Source organism: Tarenaya hassleriana, unplaced genomic scaffold (assembly GCF_000463585.1).
Source record: "Tarenaya hassleriana unplaced genomic scaffold, ASM46358v1 Cleome20, whole genome shotgun sequence".
Classification (NCBI taxonomy): domain Eukaryota; kingdom Viridiplantae; phylum Streptophyta; class Magnoliopsida; order Brassicales; family Cleomaceae; genus Tarenaya; species Tarenaya hassleriana.
The window spans coordinates 1609082-1624220 of record NW_010965373.1 but is presented as its reverse complement, the minus strand read 5'-3'; the positions used below and the strand labels follow the sequence as shown (position 1 = coordinate 1624220).

Genomic DNA, 15139 nt, shown 5'->3' with positions numbered 1-15139 from the left:
AAAGAGTGCTGAATCTGACAGGTATCTCAAATTCTCAGTGGCAATAGTTTACCATGATTTCATCGGTTAATTTATTACGTTTTGTTTTTGTTGAGACAGGTTCTTTGATGACTCGAATTGGGCTAGCGCATTTGACACTAACGATGATGTGGATTCGGTCTGGGGATTTGATGCATCAAAAAGCCAGGTTAGCATAAGAATCTACAGAATGTTCCTGCATATTGAGTCAGCGATCAAATTTTCACCACTGCATCTGTATGCATTGTTCACTTTGTTTTAGATTTTGCCAAAACCTTAGTTCTCTTGACTAAGAGCAGATTTTGGATTTACAATTTATAAGACCTAAACCCTAAGAACTCAACATGAACAATAACATTCGCCAGTGGCAACTGAACTGGTATCTGGCTTCATTATTTACGTTTCATGCTCTATTCCTTGGTTGGACGATTGCAAAAGTTGTTCATTGCAGAATCTGGATTTTAGCTAGCTGTTGATGTTGTGCGTCACCATCTTAACTAAAGCTTTATGTTCTGATATATCGACATATAGCAGGATGGAGATTTCTTGGGGTCGAGTAGAAGCTTTGACGTTAACCCAGGAAGAGCTGATTCTCCAAGCTCGGGAAGGGCCTCTCAGAGAAAAAGTCCGTTTGCATTCGATGATTCAGTTCCTGGCACTCCACTCTCAAGATTCGGGAACTCTCCGCCGAGATTCAGCAATGCATCCGTGAGAGATAACCTCGAGGGCTTCTCCCGATTCGATTCCTTCAACACAACTGACATGGGTTTCTCGTCCCAACCGGAGAGACTCTCGAGGTTCGATTCCATGAGCAGTTCCAAGGACTTTGGAGGGGCTTTCTCGAGATTTGACTCCATGAGCAGCTCCAGAGACTTTGGGGGAGACAAATTCTCGAGGTCAGATTCTGTAAACAGCAGCCGAGACTTTGGAGGGCCGTCGCTTTCGAGATTCGACTCGATAAACAGCACGAAGGATTTCGGTGGAAGCCATGGGTACTCCTTCGACGATGCAGACCCCTTTGGCTCATCAGGTCCTTTCAGAGTCTCCTCGGATGATAAGAGCCCAAGGAAAAGGTCAGATAATTGGAATTCCTTCTGAGTATCATCTGAAAATTTCCTGTTTTAAAAAATGAAAATGAAAAATTCCATTTTATTATTATTATTATTATTCTTTTTTTTTTTTCTCTTTCTCGGCATTGCGATTTGAGCATGGGTTTGAGGAGACTAGTTTTAGACTATTTGTAAAGTATGTCTTTGCATCCTTGTGTTGTTGGGGTTTTATTATTCTGTATTTCTGATGATTTCTTTTTTTAATTTGTGTTTTCTGTTGAAGAAACGCCAACCTTGTTGACAAGTGGAATGCAACAATGTTTTGCCTTTTGTTTTAGTTCCTTGCATCCTAAGTTACCATAAGTTTTATCTTTAAATGTCTAATTTTATATTATTTTCTTTTCACACATTTACTTTAACTTGAAACTCTTTTTTAACCGAAGAACATTTATCTCAATGTTCAAAAGTGAATCTACACGATATTTTCGGAAAAGAAAAAAAAAACAAAATAAAAGCGAGTCACTTGAAAGATGATTGTGTATCATCGATTCATCATCGAGTGAATCTACACAATCTCGGTCCGGTCCCCCAACGCACCGCTAGCGGTTCCTGACGCACCGCGAGGGAAAGTAGCGGTTGCGGAAATCGCGGTTTATTGTATTAGGGGTGTAAAGGTAATTATAGAAGCAAACAGAGGCAATAAGGAATAAGAAACGGATATGATGGATGGTTTCTTTCTTGTGGGTAGTGGCGGTTCTCGCTTCTCCAGCAATGGCTTCCATAAGTAGCTTACACTTATGGACGTCTGACCACTGCCATTGTCGTCTTCCTCGAATTTCTTCGGCTTTGGAGTCGGACCAAGCTCGACCCACGAATCAATCCCTCGCATTTTCCATACCCATTTCGAGAAGAGACGCGATTCTGCTCGGTTCGATGCCATTGACGAGCTTCGTCGTTTTGCCGCAGAATCCTTCGGAGGCGAGAGAGAGACGGAGTAAGAAGGTCATTCCTATCGAAGAGTACCAAACGAGCCGTTAAGTCCCTCGTTTCCCTTTTTAGCTCTCGGTTCGTATTCGGTGATTTCTCTATAGAATCCGGAATTTGCTCTACTCGATTCTATCTATTGCAATCCGTTAAATTACAGATTCTATGATGTATTCGGTGGAATTTTAGGGTTTATACGTGATGATGGCTTCTCATTCGTACTGGGCGGGGACCATTTTGCAAATTAGCCCACATTCTCGCATGAATTTTCTATGGGAACGTAGAATTCTCTGTTTGTACCTTGTTGAAGTGAAATTATACAGACCATCGCGTTCTTGGGTCTGAATCTTTTCTGAAAATTGAAACTTCCTTGTGATCGGAATCTAGAATTCTGCTCATTGGCGTTTATTGAATTGGTGTTTAAGCTAGGATATTGCTTGCTTTACTCAAGCAGTTTCGATACATGATAGTATATACTTTAGTAGTCATATTGAAACATGCTTTGCTTCTGTTGTTTCATTGTTGCAGCCGATGGACTGAAATACTATGATTTAGAGGAAGGAAAGGGTCTGGTAGCCGAGAGGGGTTCAACCGTTCAGGTCCGTTTGATGGTTTACATGTGAAATGCCCTCTGTTTCTGTTCGTATGATCGGTTTTGTATTCTACGCACAAACTTTTATCGATATCCCCCTCTTCTAGGTACATTTTGATTGCCTATACAGAGGTATCACAGCAGTTTCTAGCCGGGAATCTAAGCTTTTGGCTGGAAATCGTAGTATTGCTCAGGTTAGTAGCTTAGTTATTGAAGTTCCTGATACTGTAATTAACAGGAACGCCACCGAGATTTCTAGGTGATTCTGGCCAATTCCCTTGAATGCCTTCTTTCTGGAGCAGCCTTACGAGTTCAAGGTCGGGTCTACCCCAGGAAAAGAACGGAAACGTGAATTTGTGGACAACCCAAACGGGTTATTTTCTGCTCAAGCTGCACCAAAGCCTCCTCCTGCTATGTATTTCATAACTGAAGGAATGAAAGTTGGAGGCAAGGTAAAAAAACAAGCATACCGGCTTCTTGTTTTGGCATTGCTTTCTATTCTTCCACATGGTTAACCTTTAATGGCCAATAGCTCAGAATTGCATCTGTTTTGCATGACAGAGAACCGTCATTGTTCCTCCTGAAGCTGGTTATGGCAAGAAGGGAATGAACGAAATACCGGTGAGAAACCCCTCTGTTTTCAGAGTTCTATATCAGTTACTCTGTGTAAATTGAGATGAAACTTTTCAGACATTGAGGAAAATAAACATTTTTTTTATTCGGGTTTGCAGCCAGAAGCTACATTTGTGTTGAACATCGAGCTTCTTCAACTCATCCCCCCTGAAGAGAAGTAAAAGACCTTCTGTGAACCCTCTGGCCATATTGTTAGAGAATCACAAGTTTTGAGCTTATGTCCTAAGCCTGTAGGAGTTTACACATGCGATACGACCATATATTGTCCATCTATTGATAAATAGATTCAGATTTCGCTTATAACGTAAATCTTCAAGTGTGTTTTCAGCTGCAGATTTTCATTACATATAACAGACATTCCTTAATCTGATCATCTTTAAGCTACAATTTTAGAAAGACACCACCAAGAAAGAGGTTTTTGAAGAACATTACTTTGAGAAATGCAAAAGGGACAACCTAGAAAGCTGAGAACAAACTCATCAAGTGCTGCAGTGTTCATAAACATTACCCAATGAACAAAAATTTTTCCAGTGGGAGTACTACTCTACAAATTCAGATACTACTGACTTGTGTTATTAAAGTTAAATCTCGTCGATGAACTCTAGAAGATCTTCAACCTCTTGCCTCAAAGCTGTGACCTTTTGCTGCTGAGAAGCTACCCGGTTCTCGATATCATGTCCCCCTGATTTCTTCTCGTACCCGTCAACAACAGCTGTGTGTTTCGCCATAACCCTTTCTTGCAGTTCTTTCTCCTTCGTGACTAACTCCTCAACCTGCAATGAGTGTAACAGAGGTAGGAGATGTGATATATTTCTGAAAACAAAAGAGGTATAAAGTTGAGAGAAATTTGGAACCTTTGGACTTATTTGAGAGGCCAATGGAGAGGACTGCAGAAAAACCGACAAGGGTTTCAGCTCTTTCGAAAGGTCTTTCAGAAAATTATCGGCAGCCTTACGAGCTGCTTTGCAGGCTTGAATGTCACCAGTCCTTGAGAGATCACGCAATGATGCTTCGAGCTTATCGTGGGTAGCTAAGCATTTGTTGATGATACTCTGGGCCTCTTGAAGTGTGGCTTGGACCTTTATATCGAAGAAAAAAATCAAATCTTGAGTTAAGAATGAGAGGAAAACGATGAGATTATATCGAGTTTTAACGTGTCGGGCAAGTATCTTAGGCACCTCATCCCACTGGAGTTTTGCCAAATATGCAGCAGATGACTTAGATATTGAGAAGTCGGCATGTGTGTATATGATGCATGTGATGAAGAAAACGAAAAATCCAAAGATCAGCATTAACGGCTCCCGAAGCATATTGAGACTGTTGAATCGATAATAGACCTGCACAACCAAAGAATAGTGGTCAACTAAAGAAGGAAATCAGATACTTTCAAATGTCGGTATTTAGATATGTACTCCGGGACAAAGGCTGAGATGACATGTACCCGAATATGCTGATTGTGATCTGGAACAACATTGTTCTTTTCAAGCACAACCACTGGTCTACCGACCATATCTAAATGGGAGTATTTAGTCTACACAGAAACAAACATGAAACTATCAATTATCAAACCATCGAAAAACCAAATATCTGAATGAAATGTGAGACTTATCGATAATAAGATATTCACATAGATAAAGAATGAACCATAACCATAAGATAATTCCAAAAAATTGAGTTACCTCTTCAGACTGTTTGACAGGAAATGGAGTAGAAACAGATAGATCCTCCGATCCCTCAGGCAAGACAACCTGCAATATGAGAGATAAAGCTTACAAAAGACCAAAAGTCAATGAAAAGGAAAATCACCGCTGTGTCATCTTCAGTGTGATATATGCAAGACTCTGCTATATCACTCTGATCAAGAAATATTTACTTCCATATCAAGAACAATAGAAAGCCAACTGTGTTATTCAAGACATGCCTCCGCATTATTCCTACGCCAAAGAAAGTAAATAGGGAAACGAAAAACGGTATGTACCGACCTTCATGACAAGTTTTTCAATGACAATCTCAAGCATAGGGGACCCAAAAGAGATGTTCAAATAACGCTTGCCCTCGGATGCAAGTAAAAAGTCATTAAGTGGCAAACCGTATCCTATGGTGAAAGTAGTCCTCCAACCACCAAACAACGGGAATCTGGGCTCAATCAGTAGGTCAGTCTGCAACCAAACTAGCAAACTGTCAAAACACATACCACAGAAATATTACCACGGTCAAGTCACATTAGTCAAAATTTCCACCTTTTTCGTGTCACTCCATAACAAAGATGTAGAGATATTGCCAATCTCATCCCTGTAATATATGGAATGGGCTCTAGGAGGTAATCTGGCAACAAATTGCCTAAAAGCAGATGCTCCTCCTCTGTGATCCTGCCTAGCTTGAAAATCTAACCTGCAACACCGGTACAGAGAGTTGGATAATTGCGAATTAGAATAGTGAACTAACCACTGCATCAGATTACAAGGTATAACACCTTGAAAACTCGCCCTTCAGTTGAGCCCCTCTGTGGACAACATCATAATGCTCTGTGACCTGTATGTTCCCCCAATGAGACACCTCTATTTCCCGCACAAGCTTCTCGGCAACAGCAAAGGGTGCTTTGCTCTCGAAATGAACGACGATGGGAGAGTAAGAGAACGGTGGGAGATTCTCGTGCGGGCCATATTTGATTTCCGAGCCACGTTGCCTTGTGTTCTCCAGCTTTGTGTAAGACTCAATTCTGGAGTCAGGTAATTTGACAGAGAGCGACTGGTACTTAACAGCATAGGGAGAGAGATAATGGGCGCTTTCTTGGAACATAACAAGCTGGATATCAGCCTGAGTAATCTTCTCTGGAAATGGCTGCAGTACATTGGTAAAGACCGCAACTACCTCCAGTGTCAAACTATCACCTTCACTGAGTGCTTTGGGAAATGATACCAGATAAACACTCAATGATCCAGGCAGTCCTTTCGGATTGGCTGATTGAACGGGAAGATTTACCAAAGAATCTTTAGCTTTCCCCTTTCCTTCATTATGGGCAACCCACAAATATGCCAAGTTTTTGCCAAGAAACTCCGGAAAAGTCAACAGAAACTCTGAGACGGAATCGGAGCCAGAACTCGCGACCTAAAATACCAAAGTTGAAGCAGCATTTAGGAAATGGCGCAACACATCATATGACTAGAGAAGTTCTAGGAGACCCCACTAACTCAATCTCATGAAATGTTCGAAGCTTTACCTTAAGGGTGTCGGTAATGCGAACAATCTGTGACGTCAAATCAATCTGCACAAATAGATAAAACAGATTAATGCTGCAGGAAAGTAGAATAGAATGACCACCGATAACCGAGTCACTGCTAAACCATGCCCAGATCACCAAAGCACATAAGATCTCATTTAGAGATGAAAGCGAAAGTTGATAAAATCCAAACTCGAAATGCGAGTTCGAAAACACCTACGAATTGATCAGGAAACTAGAGAAATGGAGATGGGACCGGACAAATGACAGACAGTGAGACTTACACGACGATCGACTTTGGAGAGAATCAGATCAGAGAATGCCGGCGTAGCGAAAATGGCGATCGCCAGAAGAAGCAACAGATTGAAACTCAAGTGCTTCATCCTTCACAGTTCCTCGTACCAGTCTTTGGTCTCGAAGAACAATGAAAAACCTAAGAGCCAAAGACAAATTTTGACTGTTATGTTTACACCCGATTTAACCGGGTCGGGTAGATCCGCATAATATGGCCCGACATATTAAACTAAGCCCAGTTTAATGAGTTATTTTTTGTGTACACGTGGCGAGTTACTATTGGTGAAGATAAGGTGAGCCTGAGAACAGAGGATAATGGAATGATCTTACCGCTAAACTAGCTAGGTGAGATTTTGGTTTTTGGTCTCGCTCTGGTTCGGTTGTGATTTTCTGGGAAAAATTTTTCTCGAGAAAATCTTTTAGAAAATGGATACTTCTTTGAGGTATGCAAGCAATTCCAAGTCTTTGAAGATCCACGCGAAGGAGAAGCTTCCACTGAACTCGAAAACCCGCTTGCAGGTGAATCGATAACGTTATTTTCTCTTCGACTTCGTGCTTCCATGGAGGGGTTTGAGCTCCGTTATTTTTCAAAATTTTCATTTTCCAGTGTAATCTTCTCTGGTCTCTGTTTGAATCTTCATGCGACTGGTTTCTTCTTTCCTTCGGTTTCATTTCTCGGCGAAATGCGTTGCTAGACTTTGGAAGCATTGGGCCTTACGCCCCGTAGCCTTACGTCAAATTTCTAGGGTTTGTGTTTTGGAATGTATGGCTTAGGCTCGAATTACAAACGGTGAGTTTGCAATAGTACCTATACGGTGTGTTCAAGTGGGAAAATGCACCTGAATTGTTCGTTGAGACGATGAAATTCTGCACCAATTTGACTTGAACAAATGATTCCTTGTGTCCGGGCTCCTAAGTTGTCTGATCCTTACCATAGTTGAAGTGCGTGTTCTCTTAAACTAGTTTGGCTAAATCTGTAGCCATAGGAATGGACCTTGATTTGATTTTCCATGAATGAATTACTGTTCTTGTTCTTAGCTGCTTCTTTGTCTCAGTTTCATGGAGAGCTGGATACAGGAACCGGTGCCCCAAGCTACATTTGTGCGATGATACGATACTTTTTCATGGAGGTCCGATCTGTACTACTGATGTTTCCTCTCTGCCAATTCGTCCAGAATTAGTTCCAAGGGTAGAAGTAACAATGATTGAAATGATTCACAGGCTTCAACAAGCCTTGGATTGGGATTGCATTACGATAAACGAGAGAAGCTTCGGTGTCTTGTACGCGGGAAAAAGGAGTTTCCTGTTATAGCTGATGGGATTGTAACCTTCAATGTCAAAGGCCGATCTGATTTTGACCAGGACTTCAATCAGGTTTGCTCTTCTTTCTGGCTATGGGAAATTCTCCTCCCGGTTACGTTTCTGCATAGAAGGGTTTATTGTCATTTTTTGTGTGGCAGAGGAACCTGAAAGGAGCTGCAGAATTCGCATGGAACATAGCAAATTTTCAGGAAGATCAAGGTATTCGGCTCAAAGTTGGCTATGAGATCTTCGAGAAGGTAACACTCTCATGTCTGAAATATGCAGAAATAACCATCATTCACTCTCCCTTGTTCGCGTTTTTAACAAACTCCGACCACTCTAAACTTTCAAGCTTCTTCGCACGTGGCAACTTCTTCTCGTCCTGTCTGCTTCCGAGCATTGATTCTCCATCTAGTTTGCTCAACTCTTGTCCTTCCTCCTGAAATTTTCGCTTGACATATAAAGCTCAATCCTTGTGTACAAGAGACAGCCCTTTGTGCAGAGTAGTATGTGACCATATTGACATACATCTGATATGTGGACCAAGTTAACAATACATTTATGTGATCATAATAAGTTTTGGGGTCTAAATGGCGTCTTGGAAAAGTATAGGGACTAGTACGCAGATACCATTATGTAATTTTTAATTCTTTTATGGGTGGGTAGAACTAGGAATATAAACTGTAATCCACAATTTCTCGACCCACCGGGCCAGCACTTTTAAAATCAAATCCATCCACCCTCTTGGTAGCATTTATTGTCCAACATGGATTGGTCAATAACCATGTTTAATTTTTTTGTCCAGGTCCCATATATGCAGATTAGAGAAAACAATTGGACTGTAAACGCAGACATGAAGGGAAGATGGAACGTGAGGTACGACCTGTGAGCGGAAACGAAATGAGAAACAGAGGACGCATTTTTATTTTTCAACATCTGTGAAACACGGTCCATATATCTTTTACTATCCAATTGGTCAAATTTCAGACATCTTATATATCATATCTTCACTCTTGCCAATTGCCATTGAACTCAGCATCCCTTTTCTCCTTGATGATGGTTTAGTTTTATTGTCGATGATTCTCCGACCTTTCCGAGAACGTGAAGTTCGTGGCCCACGAGCACTCATTTGCTAATTGTAGAGTTTTCAAATTTTATTGTAAATATACAAAAAAAAAATATATATTAAGTTGGATAGGACGCAACCTGATTCGAACACGCGAAGTTTCATAAACTTTTGTCCGTAGACTACCATTACGCCACGGATGCAATAGATAAAGGTGTATTTCTCATAAAAATAAATAGAAGTTTTAAATCTCAGACAAAAACCAGATTGAAAAATCATCAGCCGGGATTTTCTTCTTCTTCAGCATGAAATGGCATCCGTTTGTTCTTTCAGATCCTATTCTCTGTACAATCTCCAGGTAAAATCGACCCATCATCCTTACCTTCATTCTCTTCTAAATCCAAATGCCCAGTTATCGGAATCGTGAAATTTTTGTTTGCTTTGATGTTTTTTTTCTTCTCATCATTGGTACTCAGTCCTCGATTCGAGGAGGCAAGCTTCGGGTTCCTTCGAATTTCGTTGTGTTCAGACCGGGATTAGCTCTCAGACCCGACAAGTTGATATGCGTCCGGGTCGAAATAGCTCGAGCGTTCGTGTGCAAAGCGGCTGGTGATTCCTCGAATCCTGACGAAGTTCAAGAGACCCAGTACGATGTTGTTGCTACTCAGAGTAACACTGCCTCGGATTCCATGACTTCGATTTCGAGGTTTCAGAGTATGATTAGGTCTTCCCCTCCTGTCGTCTTTGTGGTAAAGACTTCTTTTTTCAAAAAACAAATGCATTTTTTTCCGTCGAAATCTGATTTTTCGTGTATGTTTTCATTGATTGGAATGCCGGTACTTGCCTGTGAAAGTGAGCTCCTTGGTCGTGGTTATGGCTTGGTGTGAGCAATGATGACTATGGAGTAGGGTTTTGATGTGTCTGGCATTTTATGGACTGCCTAAATTTTGAATCTTTATTAGTTTAGGATATAAATCGGATGTGAGTAATCTGTGAGATGTTAAGAACTCGGTTGGAGAAAAGTAATATTCAAAGTTTCGAACTTTCTGGATTCCCCAAAGAAGTCTTTGTTAACCCATCTGTGGTTTTACAGGGAAATGATGAAGAACATTAGTTAAATCTTTATAGGTTTCTTCTGTGCTCATCAATGGATATTCGATTTTGGTTAATGGAAATCGTGATTTTCCCGGGGTTTCCTTGTTATTCTGCATCAGATGAAAAGATGCTCCAGGAACAGCATTTGGATCGGAGTCTGCATTTTCGCTGCTGTTTTCCTAGCTGCTGTCCGAGCATATGCGATAAGACGGTCACGACATAACTCTACCACTGGTTCTGTTGCCGATCTCGTAAGACGTGGACAGCTGAGATCGGATAGAAGAGGCATGTATGAACTCAAAACCCTCATGCCTTTCTAGGTCATACTCAGTTTTAGGCTTTCATGTGAAATCTTCTTGTCATGGTGTAGGAGTTCAATTGTACAAGATCGAATAGGGAAAAAAATATACTTCGTGTCATAAGTAAAACGTATAATGAGAATCTGAGATCATATAGATGAATATGCTATATTTGTTCTCGGTGTAATGTCTGGTGTTGTCTTTTTATTCGCTTCCTCAGCTCGAAGCCTCTTAGGTACGACGATCCATTCAATAACCCGTTTGTGAAGATCGGTAAGAGCAGCTCAACTGTAGAGATGTGCGGGAAAGTTTATAAGCTTGCTCCCGTCACACTTACCGAGGAACAACAGAGTATTCATCAGAGAAGAAGGTCGAGAGCTTATCAATGGAAGAGACCTACCGTGTTCTTGAAAGAAGGAGAGTCAATACCCCCCGATGTTGACCCGGATACAGTGAGATGGATCCCGGCCAATCATCCTTTCGCGACAACTGTTAGCGACATCGATCAAGAGCTGGCCCAGAACAATGTGTATCTGAAACATGGCGTTCCATTCCGGATTCAAGCTGAGCATGAAGCTTTGCAGAGGAAGTTTGAAGCTTTACAAAGTGTAAGTACTCATTGATCATTTAGTTTTGGTTTGGAATTTGCAGATTATGTCGGCTTGATGTTTATGGAGAAAGGGTTTAGCAGGATGAGAAGCTGAATAATCTAATCATCGATGGGCGAAATGCAAAAGACTTTGAGAGGCCATACAAGTCATCATCCCCCAAACCGGATGAATCTAACCAGAAGACTTCAGGAGAGAATCATGTCGGTAATTCATCCACAGAAGAAGCTCAGAAATCCTAGGCACTGGTTTTCGTGGCTACCACCTTGAGACTATGTAGGGTTTCTTTTTTTTGTTTGGTTGGCTTTCTTCGAGTTGCATACTTTAAGTGTAAATAGAGTATAATGTAGAGACAAAGTCTTGCTTGCTGCCCCGGAAAATCAAGTTTGTGTTCCAAGAAACTTGAGAGAATCTCCTCAGCGAAACTGTTTCACCGACATTAATATGCTCTCAGATCTTCATGGCGAGCTTTCATGGATTCTGCAAAGCCATATAAGCCGCCTTGGATGTTTCTCTACGTTTGGCATCGCCAGTGTTTTCGTTGCCAGAAAGTTTCTGACACCAAAGGCCATGCCTTTGGAAGTTTATCTCCGAGTTCTTTGGACATTGAATTCAAGCAAGCTGTCTTCGTCTGACATTTTCTGCAGTTTTGGAAGAAACCCTCGAATCTTTAACATTTCCCAGATTTCTTCTTTGTTTCAAGTTGTTGTATACTCTCTCTCTCTCTCATCAGGAACACCAAAAGAGGAGGTAACACCCTTTTCTTAATCTTTAATTTAGTGAAGTTTTTGCGCATGAGATTCAGAAGAAAGATTTGTTCCTCATGTGAAAACAAAAAGACATGAAAGAAAGATCTGAGCTTTGCAAAGAGCAATTATGCAACTGTTTGTTACAAGGGAAAAAAATCTGCGAAATTTTTCGAAACGAATTGCGGGTTTTTCTTTAGGAAAATCCGATGAACAGATTCTATAGCAACACTGAGATGGGCATCAAGGGCTATATATCTTTTGCAGACTGATCTTGTTGAGCTCCATACGCAAAGAACTCAGTGATTACCTCCAATGGCATGCCTTTTGTCTCAGGGACCTTCAAGAACACAAAAATCCACGAGACGACACACACGGCTGCGTAGATGCTGAAGACTCCGACCAGACCGATCGAACTGAGCAGAACAGGGAGCGAGTATGTGACGATGATGTCTCCGACCCAGAAAACCATGGCGCAAATGGCTATGCAGAGTCCACGAACACGGGTCGGGAAGATCTCAGAGCAGAGGATGTTGGGTATCGGACCATAACCCATCACGAAACAGCAGAAGTAGATCACGACACAAGCCGTGGAGATCGCTGCGTTAATGACTGTACTGATGTGAACGAGTTCACTCAGTACTAGGACGAGGAGTGACGCGATAAGAACAGGGATTGTTGCAAGAAGCAGAGCCCTGCAAGGGAAAAAGATCGAAACTTTTCAGTCCAGAAAGCGTTTCGAGATGATCAGAATGTAGGTTTTCAATTTCGGTTTTCGGGGGAAACGGAAGGAGAAGAGAAAGATACCGTCTTCCCGAGACGTCCATTAGTCTCATGGCAACTGCAATGCAAGGGAGCATAAGGAAAGTTGTGAAAGCGCTGATGAGGAACGAGGCCGAGACGGAACTGAACCCCATGTTTGAAAGAAGGACATCCACTCCGGCTTCTTCGAGAATTTGAGGAGTGTAATAGAGAACTCCATTGATACCCGAAAACTGCAAACAGATGAACGAACAGTCCAGGTTTTAACGATATAAACTCGATAAAGATGGGAAGAGACGCTAAAATATACGAGATGTTAGACCTGTTGCAGTATCTGAATTCCGATCCCAACTACTAAAGCACGTTTCACTCCGGGTTCAAGAAGAGCAGACCAGAGGGGAGTTTCGGCAGCAGTTTTCGACGGGTGAATCATTGCAGAGCCCATCCGTAGCTTAGAACCAAGACCAGACTGACCTACAATGGCGGAAGCATGAACATAGCTACTACCACCACCTCCAGTTATATCGTTACCACCAGGAAGCGAAAGGATAGATCCTCGTTGAGATGAAACCCCGTCTTCTTTCAGGTAATACCTTTTGTATTCACCGTCTTTTTCGTTCCATTTATACGCCATTACCCAACCATTCCCGATTCCCAAACTACTGATACCCGTTTCACCATTTCCTTGTACAAGTGTACTATGCCTTCTCATGGAAAGGGTGGTTCCACTGGTGGGATGATGAATGGTCATGTCTTTGTCGACACTCGTGGCCTGGCGAGAGATCAATGGACTGCGTAAATCGTGATCTGAATCTTCTTCTTCACCCATATCATCGATGGAGGCATAGTCCTCGGTATCCTTGTATTGATTCTCCATATCCCTTTCCCACTGCACGCTCGGGAAAGTCGCGCTCCTCATGTTTCCGATAGCCTCAGGTATCATCTTCTCGTGGAGACTGTCGAAAAGATTCACGAGCGGATCCTTGAGAATCATGCTGCTTTGGTTTGCTAAGCTCCCCTGGCGTGAGCGTAGTATAAGGGAGCTCTGTCCCGGGACAGGTTTGGCGATATATGAACGATTCTCGTGAGTTCCATAGAGCCGGAACCTCTCTTTCTCGTCAGAAGCTTCGTCGACTTCGTTATCATCCGGGGCAACCCACAGATCTTCCATTGTTTTCTCTCCCCCGATCCCTAGACCTTCGACCAGCAAAGCTAGCTCATCTGCATTCATTACAAGATCCGAGGGTTATACGCATAAGGGTTATAACAAGGAAAGAAAGAGACTTTCCAGATCTAGGACTCCATTACTCGTCGAACGAATGAATTTAACTTCAATGCAAGTCGTGAAGTTTTCATCGAAAATCTATCAGGATGGAGGAATGAAAGAAAGCAAGAAACTTTTACCAGAAACATCTTCTCTGCCACATAACCGCTGAAGCACGGTCTTAGCCTCGAGCATTCTTCCTTTACTGACGAGCCATCGAGGAGACTCGGGCAAGTAGAAAACTGCAAAGGCCAAGTACAAAACGGAAGGGATCGAAAGGACACCGAGCATTCCTCTCCAACTGGGCGATTCACTCAGAGACATAGCGAAAACCATGCAATAAGACAGGAACATTCCACCAGATCCCATGAACTGAGGAAGAGTGTTTATGATAGGCCTCTAGGACTATATGTGAAGAAGACCAAGAAGAGGAAGAAGGCTGAAGAAGGAGGAGCACCTCGGGGAGCTTCGATGGACTCTAATGCAGCAGATAAAAAGGAACAAGGAGCAGGAAAGGGGGAGAAGCAGAGGATCATAACTGACACAGAAGAATGGGAGAGGAGGAATGCGTTATGGAGGTTCACGTACGTATTGTGGGTTTGTTGCATGTGCCACATCAGCACTCTGTTGCTGAGTAGGTCTATAAATAATGTTGTCCTTTGTTTTGGGTGGGTATCTGAAATCTTAAGAATATTGTGGTTTGGGAGGTTAATAGAGAGTGGTGTTCCTCTCTAAACCTTGGTGAAACCTTGGTGGGGAATGGAGAGTGGTGTTCCTCTCTAAACCCTGGTATCCTTTCCTTGGGTATTTTCTTAATATAATCGGTATTTTTATTACAAGGTTCTATCAAAAGTGGTATCAGAGCAATCCGATCCGCCATGGAAAACGAAGATGTCTTGTTGGATAGAATGGAGCAGTTCATGGAATCATTCACGGACAGTTGTGGCCAGATCAACGCTCGTTTGGCAAAAATACAAAAGGATTTTCAGACGATGAACCTAACAGAGATGATAAATAGATTGAAGGAGTACTGTGCCAGGAGGGGGATCGAGTTGGTTCCGGAGGAGCTGTCACCACTTGTTGATGAACATGTGGCCCCGGCGGCAGTTGTGCAACCGGATCTCGAGCCAACGCTTTCTGTGCAGCAATTTCCGAGGGAGCGAGAAGTTGACGGGGTGCGAGTCCGATCACAGGTTCGTAGTGACGA

General features: G+C 42.2%; 6 protein-coding genes across 11 annotated transcripts in view; 4 read left to right on the top strand and 2 right to left on the bottom strand.

The window, feature by feature from the left end:
- Positions 1-1424, top strand: part of LOC104813747 (epidermal growth factor receptor substrate 15) — a 6788-nt gene extending 5364 nt beyond the window's left edge. For 3 of the 4 annotated variants that reach the window (XM_019202550.1, XM_010541482.2, XM_019202551.1), the window contains 3 exons: positions 1-21; positions 100-187; positions 550-1424. In XM_019202550.1, coding sequence (XP_019058095.1) covers positions 1-21; positions 100-187; positions 550-1116 — 676 coding nt within the window. In that variant the 3' untranslated portion in view covers positions 1117-1424. The remainder of the gene's footprint in view (positions 22-99; positions 188-549) is intronic. The other variant, XM_010541481.2, reaches the window with a different exon arrangement.
- Positions 1425-1784: 360 nt separating this feature from the next.
- Positions 1785-3603, top strand: LOC104813746 (peptidyl-prolyl cis-trans isomerase FKBP18, chloroplastic). The gene is made up of 6 exons (XM_010541480.2): positions 1785-2100; positions 2580-2650; positions 2751-2837; positions 2946-3095; positions 3205-3264; positions 3375-3603. Exons 1-6 carry the CDS (start codon positions 1794-1796, stop codon positions 3435-3437), a joined length of 738 nt encoding a protein of 245 aa, XP_010539782.1. The 5' UTR covers positions 1785-1793; the 3' UTR covers positions 3438-3603.
- A 79-nt stretch (positions 3604-3682) lies between these two features.
- LOC104813744 (dolichyl-diphosphooligosaccharide--protein glycosyltransferase subunit 1A-like) lies at positions 3683-6933 on the bottom strand. The gene is made up of 10 exons (XM_010541478.1): positions 6781-6933; positions 6497-6541; positions 5750-6384; positions 5517-5667; positions 5259-5435; positions 4956-5024; positions 4718-4807; positions 4455-4613; positions 4131-4355; positions 3683-4049 (listed from the first exon to the last, which is right to left on the bottom strand). Exons 1-10 carry the CDS (start codon positions 6877-6879, stop codon positions 3858-3860), a joined length of 1842 nt encoding a protein of 613 aa, XP_010539780.1. The 5' UTR covers positions 6880-6933; the 3' UTR covers positions 3683-3857.
- A 194-nt stretch (positions 6934-7127) lies between these two features.
- On the top strand, positions 7128-9130 carry LOC104813743 (outer envelope pore protein 21B, chloroplastic). The gene is made up of 5 exons (XM_010541477.1): positions 7128-7309; positions 7846-7920; positions 8012-8164; positions 8251-8349; positions 8898-9130. The coding sequence occupies exons 1-5, from the start codon at positions 7217-7219 to the stop codon at positions 8979-8981; spliced, it is 504 nt and encodes a 167-aa protein (XP_010539779.1). The 5' UTR covers positions 7128-7216; the 3' UTR covers positions 8982-9130.
- Positions 9131-9414: 284 nt separating this feature from the next.
- Positions 9415-11854, top strand: LOC104813742 (protein MULTIPLE CHLOROPLAST DIVISION SITE 1). 3 transcript variants are annotated; one of them, XM_010541475.1, is made up of 6 exons: positions 9415-9516; positions 9635-9907; positions 10373-10542; positions 10773-11160; positions 11241-11436; positions 11511-11854. In XM_010541475.1, exons 1-5 carry the CDS (start codon positions 9469-9471, stop codon positions 11400-11402), a joined length of 1041 nt encoding a protein of 346 aa, XP_010539777.1. In that variant the 5' UTR covers positions 9415-9468; the 3' UTR covers positions 11403-11436; positions 11511-11854. The 3 variants fall into 3 exon arrangements, with proteins under 3 accessions (XP_010539777.1, XP_010539778.1, XP_010539776.1); XM_010541476.1 differs by having other exon boundaries at positions 11244-11854; XM_010541474.1 differs by having other exon boundaries at positions 11241-11854.
- Positions 11855-12002: 148 nt separating this feature from the next.
- LOC104813741 (monosaccharide-sensing protein 1-like) overlaps positions 12003-15139 on the bottom strand; it is a 7101-nt gene continuing 3964 nt past the window's right edge. The window contains exons 4-7 of the mRNA XM_010541472.2: positions 14073-14321; positions 12991-13889; positions 12714-12901; positions 12003-12601 (exon numbers count right to left, since the gene is read on the bottom strand). Of these exons, the coding sequence (XP_010539774.1) occupies positions 12157-12601; positions 12714-12901; positions 12991-13889; positions 14073-14321 (1781 nt within the window). The 3' untranslated portion in view covers positions 12003-12156. The remainder of the gene's footprint in view (positions 12602-12713; positions 12902-12990; positions 13890-14072; positions 14322-15139) is intronic.